The following is a 9,121-nucleotide window of genomic DNA, read 5'->3' on the forward strand; positions in this document are numbered from 1 at the left end:
ACCTGCCGGCAGCGCCCTGCTGGGACGGGGGTGCTCCCGGGCCTCGGCGGGCGGGAGGCGGTGGGGGTGTCCCGGAGGGCGAGGTCCCGATGTGCAGCACCCCCGGGGCCGGGACTCGCTCCGTGGCGCGACCGGGAAGCGGAGCAGCGGCCCCGGCGGGGCGGAGCGGGGCTGTACCACCGGCGAGGGGGCGCCGCAGCCCCCGGTGGGCGGCGCAGCTGGAGCTGCGGGCGGGGGCTGAGCCCTTGGTGGCCCCAAGCGCTGCAGCTGCCATGGAGCTGCTCCGGGTGCTGCTGGCTGCCGCTCTGCTCCCGCTCCTGCCCCGTGAGTACCCCCGGGACAAACCCAGGAGGCGGAAAGGCCGGGTGCCACCCAGCCTGCATGTAAAGGCTGAGCTGTGCCGAGCAGGCAGCCGTGCTGGGTGGGATGTGTGAGGGAAGCAGTGCCCCTAAACCTTGTCTCCCTCAGTCGGCAGGGCAGCTGTGCCACTGCCTACGCTGACCCGGCCACTGAGCATGGTGCTGGCCGGGCAGCGCCGGCAGCTGGTGGTGTGCGTGGTGAGCGACCTGGCCCCCAGCTCTGGCCATGCCGTCTGGATCTCCGGGGGGAACGGTAGCATCCTGCAGTCCTTTGCCTATGGCGCCTCCCAGGAGGATGGTGGATCCGTCTGCTCCGTCTCCCTCCTTTCCAGTGACCCCCCGCGCGAGAGGGAACTCGCCTGCCATGTGGGGGCCAACAGGACCTCCCCGTCCCACAGCTCCCGCCCCATCCGCATCACGGGTATGGCCCTGCTGCCACCCCCTCTGCCTGCCTTGGCCGCTGCTGCCCAGCTCAGTGAGTGCAATGCTGACCCCCGAGGAGGGAGGTCGGCAGGGCCTCTGGGGCCAGCAGGGAGCAGGTGTGAGGCCCTAGGGGCAAACATTGCTGTCCCGATCACAGGAAGGGGTTTGTGGCTAGCCCTGCCATGCACCTGGTGCTGAGCTGCCACTGCCTCCCCAGCTGCTCTTTCATCCCGCAGGCAACGAGGAGGCAGCAGAGCTCTGTAGCACAGCTGGTGAGTCTCTGGCCCCTGCCTGGTGGGAATGTCAGTTGCCAGGGAGAAAGCCCTGGCAGTGGCTTGGCTGGGGATATGTGGTGGTTGGGATGGGTTTCCTCAGTGTTGTGGTACTGGGGAAGAGGGAGGGAAGCTTCACCTTGGTGGAAAGAATGGGGAAACTGGATCAGAGCCAGCCTGCCCTCAGGAACAGCATGAGGGTGACATCAGGTGTCTCTGGAATGTGTAAAGATCCCAAGTCTGCCCAAACATGGCCCCATGGCAGGCCTGGGAAGGACGTGGGTGCAGGGGGGTGTCTGTGGCAGGCATCACCGCACCCTTCCATTGCAGTGTCACCAGCTCCTGCCTTGGCAGCACTGCTTATGGCTGTCCGTGTGGTGCTGCTGAAGGTCTTGCTCTCTGATGCTGTCCTCACCTCCATCCTCCTCGCCCAGAGCTGAGGGCATGAAGGGTAAGTCACCCTGGTTTGGTGTAGGGGTGTGGAAGTCACTGGGAATATTCTGGAGACTAGAGAGGGGACCCCCAAGTGGAGGAGGGAGAAGACCCAGTGGTGGTTGGGGGAGGTACAGGATGGGAATCTTGGCTTGAGGAGACGAGAGAGAGGAGCTGACACGTTTCTGTGGGTGGCAGGGCCGTGGAATTTCCTGGAGGATGGGAAGAGACCCCAAGGTACCTCGGGGGGGGAAAGTTTCCAGAATTCCAGAGGCAGGGAAGGCCCCGGAGGGTTGTGTGGGGTACCCCGACGTTCCCCCGCGGCCACGTGCGCGCCCCTTCCCACGTGGGCGCCCGGCGGGACCGCCCGGGGGCGGTGCCACGGGGGCCGCGCGCCGTCGGGATTGGCTGGCGGCGGCCGGCGGGGATTGGTCACGCGGGTTACGCGCGCCTCTGCCATTGGCGGGCGCGGCGGGGTCGCCATGGTAACCGGGCGTGGCGGGGCGGGAGCGCGCCCCGGAAGCGGAGTCATGGCGGCGGCGGCGGGGGCAGCGTTGCTGATGCTGATGGCGGCGGCGCTGGCGGGGAGCGACGACTCGGACTGGGTGCGACTGCCCAGCAAGTGCGAGGGTAAGCGGGGCCTCGGGGGGGGGCCGGGCTGATCGGCAGCCGCCCGCTGCCTGCTCGGGCCGGGGGTTGCTGGTGCGGGGCTGCGCCCCCGCGGGCTGCTCCTCTGCCCGCCTCCTGCCCACGGGCATCGCTGTTCCCGGCAGCCGCTTGATCGCCTGCCGGTTCGTAGCTGGGACTGGTCGTGTATGCTGCTTACAGTTTGCTCTCCGTGATGTTTTCTGTCTAAGTATCCCTTTGGTTCGCAGGCAGTCCAGGGTAGGTCATGACGGGCATTTGCTGTCTGGTGCGGTTTCCTCTGTCTTTGTTGTGCAGGCACATGTGGAGCTGGACAGCAAAAAGAAAATTTTAAAAAAATAGGGAGTTCTTTACAAAACTTTCCCTGCCGAGGAAGCAGCTCTGGAGATGCTGATGTCCGAGTTCTGCTGTGGGACCAGCGTAACCTCAGAGCAAGCACTGACCACACTTTGCTCCTGTTCCTGCCCAGGCTTCGAACCTGTGTCAGTGCACAGCCAAAGCTGCAGGGAGCATCTGGATAACTGGACTCAGCACTGAGCACTCCTGGCATGTGTGGGGACACTGCAGCAGGTGTGGTGTGGAGGGGGGACATCCTTGAGATCCGAGCTCCAAGGGTCTGCAGGAAGGAGGGATCATCCCACCGGAGAAATGGCCACAGTTGCCTCCAGCCCCTTGTGCCAGCGGAGAAAGGATTGTGCAGGAGGTGCACACAGGGCTTCTCAACACTTGCATGGGAGCTCTGAAGAAGCCACCTCGCTCTCTTCCTGCCTGGGGCATCTCTCAACTCACATAATTGCCTGGGAGAAGACACTGGCTCATTGCTGTCAGACCATTCCTGCTGAAGCTTGGCACTTCTCCTAAAGTGGAGCTCAACGAAGAGGTGGCTCCTGACAAACGGGACCCCACAGCACTGGACAAAGCTTTCTCCAGCCTCCTGAGACCCTGTTTTTGGAGGAGGAATAGCCGCACCACGCCTGGCTGCCATTCCTCTCCATTCCCACTTGTAAACCCCTGAGATATTTCTCCTGCTGTCTGTTTCTATAGCTCTATTGGGCTCTTTTTACAGAAGAAATAAAGCCTTTTTTTTAGCTTTATAAAAATAACACTGCACTGTGTTCTAAATCTGTTGATGATGTGGTCTCTGCTGCAGGCAGAGCCCCAGGTTGTTCTGCTGGAGGCCACAGCCAGCACTTTGTGCTGTCACCCAGCCCAGCGAGACCTGCCAATTGCTCAGTCCCCAGTGTCCCCAGAGCACTGAGAGCACAGAACCAGAACCAGATGGGACATGCTGCCATCACAAGGAGGAGCTCTGAGCCACACTGGGACTTGCATTGCTAAAAGACCCTGTGCTCTTCCAAAAGGAGGAGAGCAGCTTGTGGCAGGGAGGTGGAGGCTTTTGGGGGGGAAAGCTGAGCCTGTGTGACTTCCAGCTGTGCCACAGCAGCTGGTTTACACTGAAACGTTGGTTTGGGTGCTCCTGCTTCAAGCATTCTCCAGTGGAAGCAGCTGAGCCATTTCTGATTATCTCTTTGGATGGCCAAAATGTGTTTTGTGCTCACAGCAGCTTTGGCCTGCCTGGTTCCTGGGCTGGTTCTTGCTGCTGTCCCAGACAGCTGCTTGTCACAACAGTGACACCTTCTAAAGCTTTTGTGCTCTCTCCTTCCCACAGTGTGCAAGTACGTGGCAGTGGAGCTGAAATCCGCCTTCGAGGAGACTGGCAAGACCAAGGAGGTGATCGACACCAAGTATGGCTTCCTGGACGGGAAGGGCTCTGCTGTCAAGTACACACAGTCGTAAGTGGCAGTGGGACAGGAGGCTCCTGCTGCTGTCACTGCCTCTGGAGCTGGGGCTTTGGGAGGCTCACCCTGTGCCCTGGCTGTTGCTGGGGGCCCACACCAAGCCTGAGCCTTTTTCTCCATGCAGGGACATCCGGTTAATTGAGGTGACAGAGAACATCTGCAAGCGCCTGTTGGATTACAACCTGCACAAGGAGAGGAGTGGCAGTAACAGATTCGCAAAGGTGAGGGCCGTTCCTCCAGTTCCTGCTCCCAAATGTGCCTCACCCATCCATCCCTTCACTGCCAGAGTGACAGTCCAGGGTCATTCTTCCCATCCTCTGGGCCCCCTGATAGTGCCTGGCAGGCGAGGCCACGCTGCCCCCCAAGTCAGATGTGGGGTGCTGTCTTTGGTGGCGGTGGGCAGGCATGGAGGGAACTTGGGGCTGTCTTCCTCTGGGGTTTGGGACCAGGTTTGCAGAGGGGAGCTTCCTGCCACCTGAACTCCCCCCGGTAATGCTGATGGCCCCAGAGATCTGGTTTGCATGTTCTGCATGGCTGGGCAGGGTTGTGTGGCTGACAGTGGGAGGAGAGAGTGGGAGCCCTGCAGGAGCAGCCCCCCTCACCAGGCAGTGCTGCTCCCTCCCTCACAGGGCATGTCAGAGACATTCGAGACCCTGCACAATCTGGTGCACAAGGGTGTCAAGGTGGTGATGGACATCCCCTACGAGCTGTGGAATGAGACCTCCGCTGAGGTGGCTGACCTCAAAAAGCAGGTACCCCGCCCCATGGGATTGGCTCTCAGTGGCTGCTGTGACCTTGTAGGCTGGAGTGGAAGGAGGGGGGAGAGCAGCCAGGGGTGCACTGCTGGGAACAGGATGTTGGCAGGACCTGTGGCAGGAGCCTGGCCCTGGTCCTGCCACACAGCACGTGTCTGGAGCTGGGCTCTCCTCTCTGCCCTAGTGCGATGTGCTGGTAGAGGAGTATGAAGATGTGATCGAAGATTGGTACAGGCACCACCAGACGGAGGATCTCTCCCAGTTTCTCTGTGCCAACCATGTGCTAAAAGGAAAGGACACAAGTAAGTCCTGGCTGCTGCCAGGGGCTAAAATAATGCCAGAATGCTCAGGAGGGCAGGGGGCCTTGCTAAAGCATGGAGAGTCCTGCCTCTCCAGCAGAGCCTACTCTGCCCCTCTCTTCTCTTTTCCCTAGGCTGCCTGGCAGAGAAGTGGACTGGCAAGAAGGGTGATTTGGCAAGCGTGGGGGAGAAGCAGAGCAAAAAAAAGAGCGGGAAGAAGAAGAAAAAGGGCCAGAAGGATGAGCGCGAGGGAGCTGCCAGCCTTCCGGACACAGGGGAGGCCCTGGAGGGGGTCCAGGAGCAGGCTCCGCTCACCCACAGCCCAGCCGATGAGCTGTAGGCACGCAGCCCCTGCCCCCGGAGCCGCCCGCTCCGGGGTTTCACCCCGCTGTGCCTATGGGTACCAAAGGAAAAGGGACGTGTGACCCGGGGGAAACCGGAGCGCCTGGCCCTGCCTGGCCAGCCTGGGTGCTATCCCGTGATTCGGTGTCACGGAGCCGCCGCGGACCCAGCCCTGCCGCATCCCTGCCGGGGGCTGCAGCTCCGGGAGGCCGCGAGCGCTGCTGCCCCGCCGCCGGCTCTTCGCACGCCGCCGGGACTGTAAATAAAGACGTTTTCCCCAGAGTCGCCGCCGCCGCTGCCGGCCCTGCTTCTGCTGCTGCTGCTGGGTGCGGGATCGGCGCTGCTGCTGCGGCCCGGGGAGGCCGGTGAGGGGCGGGCGGGCCCCACTGGCCGGCCGGGCCGGGCCGGGCCCTGACCCGGCCGAGGCAAAGGTCGGGGCCGTGGCGCGAGGCTGCCGGGCGGTGCTCATTGGTGGGGGCGCGGCCAGGGGGCGTGGCCTGGTCGGGGGCGGGAGGGGCGCGGCGCGAGCGGTGATTGGCGGGCGCGCGGGGGCGGACGCGGCGGGGATTGGCGGGCGCGCGGGGGCGGGGCGCGGCCAGGGGGGCGCGGCGCAGCCAGGCTGAGGGGCCGCGGCCGTGTCGGTGTCCGGGTCTGGGTCCGTGGCGGCGGCGCCGGCGGGATGGTGGACAGCGTGTACCGGACGCGCTCGCTGGGAGTGGCGGCGGAAGGGCTGCCGGACCAGTACGCGGACGGGCGGGCGGCCCGCGTGTGGCAGCTGTACATCGGGGACACGCGGGGCCGCACGGCCGAGTACCGAAGCTGGCTCCTGGCGCTGCTCCGCCAGCACCGTTGCCGCTCCGTCCTGGACGTGGCCTGCGGCACCGGGTGAGGCCCCGCTCCCGCCCAGCTCCCAGGTGTCCCTTCCCCCTGCTTCCCGGGGCCTCGCTGCCCGCGGCCATCCCCAGAGCCCCCCTCCCCGGGCCCCCGTGCTGCCCCGGCCCCACTGACAGCCGTGTCCCCAGGGTGGACTCCATCATGCTGCTCGAGGAGGGCTTCCAGGTGACCAGCGTCGATGCCAGCGACAAGATGCTCAAGTACGCGCTGAAGGAGCGCTGGGAGCGGCGCAAGGAGGAGCCCTTCGACCGATGGGGTGCGGGGGCTGTGGGGGCCGGGAGGGGCTGCGGACACTGACACTCCCCCCCAGCGCACTGCCCATGGTCCCTTGCAGTGCTCGGGCCACTCGTCTGGGACTGCCGCCGGCCGGGTGGCCTTGCTGCGGGGACCTGACAGTGCCAGCTGCTCGGCAAAAACAAACCATGGTCCTTGCCTGGCTGGCCGCTGGCCAGAGGCCAGAGCAAGCAGCCACAGGGGCCTGGGGAGGTCTGGGTGATGCTGAGATGGGGTCTTGCAGGCAGGGGAGGCTGCTGGGTGTCCCTAGCCTCATCCATTTCCCTGTGCTGCAGTCATCGAGGAGGCCAACTGGCTCACACTGGAGAAGGACCTGGAGAAGCCAGGGGATGGGTTTGATGCAGTCATCTGCCTGGGGAACTCCTTTGCACACCTGCCTGATTTCAAAGGTGAGTTGGGGCAGGGGAGAAGAGGGGGAGCACCTGTGCATGCATGGTGTCTTCCAGCAAGCTGAGAACGTGTCCTAAGTTATGGCATTGTTGGGATGGGATTACACACAGTGGAGCTGCTGTTTCATGGTGCATCTCCAGGGAGGGTGGAGCTGAGGCCCCACTGCCCCAGTCTGTGACATGAGTGGGCCCACTGGGTTCCATGGTCATGGCGGAGGTTTGTGCATCAATGTCACTGCTGTGACAAGGCTGGAGGCACACCCAGATTTGTGCCACAAAGGCGGGTGGTGGGTTTCCCACGTGGCACACTCTGCTCCAGTGAGGCTGAGAACATGCCTGAGCTCATGCCACGGGTGGGGCTGTGGGTTCTCCAAGCTGAGATCTGGGGTAAGATGGTAGGGGCAGGTATTTGTGTGTGCATGTGTACGTGTGTACGGGTAAGATGAGGGCACATGGGCTGTGCCACAGGGTACAGCCAGTGCTTGGAGACGCCACAGTTTCCTCTCCAGGGGACCAGAGTGACCACAAGCTGGCCCTGAGGAACATTGCCAGCATGGTGAGGCCCGGGGGTGTCCTGGTCATCGACCACCGCAACTACGATCACATCCTGGCCACGGGCTGCGCGCCGCCCGGCAAGAACATCTACTACAAGGTCGGTGGCTGGCAGGCCCTGCCCCATCCCAATCCCCTTTGCCCCAGCCCCATGGCCTCAAGGGGGCCAGGCAGCAGGACTTTCCCCAGGCTGGGGGCCACCGAGTCCCCACAGGACACAGACGTCCTCCTGTGGTCTCCCAGAGCGACTTGACCAAGGACATCACCACCTCGGTGCTGCTGGTGAACAACAAGGCACACATGGTGACCCTGGACTACACAGTGCAGGTTCCCCCCACTGAGGCAGGGGCAGACCCGGAGCTGAGGTGAGAAGAGCTGGCAGAGGTGGTGGCTCCCAGCCTGGGGGGGATGGCTGGCACTGTCCCCTGCTGTCCCCTGCCTCACCAGCACTGCCTCCTTGCAGCAAGTTTCGCCTCTCGTACTACCCGCACCGGCTGGAGGCCTTCACAGCCCTGCTGAAAGGAGCCTTCCAGGGAAAGTGCCAGCACAGTGTCCTGGGTGACTTCCAGCCCTACACGCCGGGCCAGGCCCACGTGCCCTGCTACTTCATCCACGTCGTGAAGAAGACAGGCTGAGGGGGCTACGGAGATGGGACTGTGGTGCCTGAGAGCTCCAAGCAGCTGTGGGTCCAAGCAGGGGGTGGGGACATGGCTGAGAGCCACCTGGGGGACCCCTCCCCTTAATTAAGAACTGTTGTGAGAGCTACCTTGGATCATGGTCCGTGTGTCCCTGTATGGGCAGGGTATGGGGCAAGGGGGACAGCCATTGCCTCCTCAGGACTCTGTGGAAGGAGGTGCTCAGCCTGGGGGCCACAGGATGGGTGCAGGCACAGCTGCCCCACCAAGGCCCCAGCTGCAGGTGGGGCTTGGGGCTCCCCTTGAAGAGGGCAGGAGGGGTGAGCTGGCTCCCAGGTGGTTGCACACCCCAGCTGAGTCCCTGCAGCACCACTCACAGCAGTGTGCTGGAACCTGTTATCTTACATGCACCTCCCAAACAGGTGCTGACTCCTGTTCTTGACACTCCTCAGCCCCATACAGAGGTACCCACTCCCCCACTGGAGCTCCCAGAGTGGGGAGGCTCCACGCTGGAGCCTCCAGCAGTGCTTCTGCTGTGGCTGCAGTTCCGTCCCTCCCACCCAGGGGAAGATGTGGTGCCCTGATCCAGCAGCACGGAGCAGTGTGGTCAGGGAGAGCCCTGCCTGAACACGCTCAGGCACCAGAGCCAGAGCCACAGGGCTCCAGGCAAGCACCAGCTGCAAATTCACCCATGGAATGCCACAAGCTGCTGTGGAAGCAGCCCTTAGCAGAGGAGCTCCAGGGGGAGCAGGCCCTCACAGCCACACTTGGCCCAGGGATCCAGCTGTCAGCAGGCTCAGTGCCTACAGCAGCTGGGGCAAAACCTGGCACCAGCAACTCCCTGGGCTGCAGAAAGCTGAGAGCAGCTGCAGGCACCTGGCCACAGCAGCTGCCACACACAGCTCCAGTGCCATTTGTTGGGAAGCAGGGGATGTACAATGCCACCAGCAGCTGCTGTGAGGCTGCACAGGGAGGTGAGACAGGACCTCAGGGGGTCTTGGCCAAGTGGTGCTCAGCACAAATTAGTGCAG

At 63.4% G+C, this 9,121-nt stretch overlaps 2 protein-coding genes across 3 annotated transcripts; both read left to right on the forward strand.

The window, feature by feature from the left end:
- Positions 1–272: 272 nt before the first annotated feature.
- On the forward strand, positions 273–5,608 carry CNPY3 (canopy FGF signaling regulator 3). 2 transcript variants are annotated; one of them, XM_066547757.1, is made up of 7 exons: positions 273–324; positions 469–780; positions 3,801–3,924; positions 4,055–4,151; positions 4,560–4,682; positions 4,870–4,987; positions 5,119–5,608. In XM_066547757.1, exons 1-7 carry the CDS (start codon positions 273–275, stop codon positions 5,322–5,324), a joined length of 1,032 nt encoding a protein of 343 aa, XP_066403854.1. In that variant the 3' UTR covers positions 5,325–5,608. The 2 variants fall into 2 exon arrangements, with proteins under 2 accessions (XP_066403854.1, XP_066403855.1); XM_066547758.1 differs by lacking the exons at positions 273–324; positions 469–780 and adding an exon at positions 1,969–2,116.
- A 330-nt stretch (positions 5,609–5,938) lies between these two features.
- GNMT (glycine N-methyltransferase) lies at positions 5,939–8,225 on the forward strand. Its single transcript, XM_066547759.1, has 6 exons — positions 5,939–6,211; positions 6,349–6,476; positions 6,790–6,903; positions 7,413–7,555; positions 7,699–7,820; positions 7,919–8,225. The coding sequence occupies exons 1-6, from the start codon at positions 6,006–6,008 to the stop codon at positions 8,088–8,090; spliced, it is 885 nt and encodes a 294-aa protein (XP_066403856.1). The 5' UTR covers positions 5,939–6,005; the 3' UTR covers positions 8,091–8,225.
- Positions 8,226–9,121: the final 896 nt, after the last annotated feature.

The sequence above is a fragment of the Molothrus aeneus genome, chromosome 3 (genome assembly GCF_037042795.1).
Source record: "Molothrus aeneus isolate 106 chromosome 3, BPBGC_Maene_1.0, whole genome shotgun sequence".
NCBI classification, from domain to species: Eukaryota; Metazoa; Chordata; class Aves; order Passeriformes; family Icteridae; genus Molothrus; species Molothrus aeneus.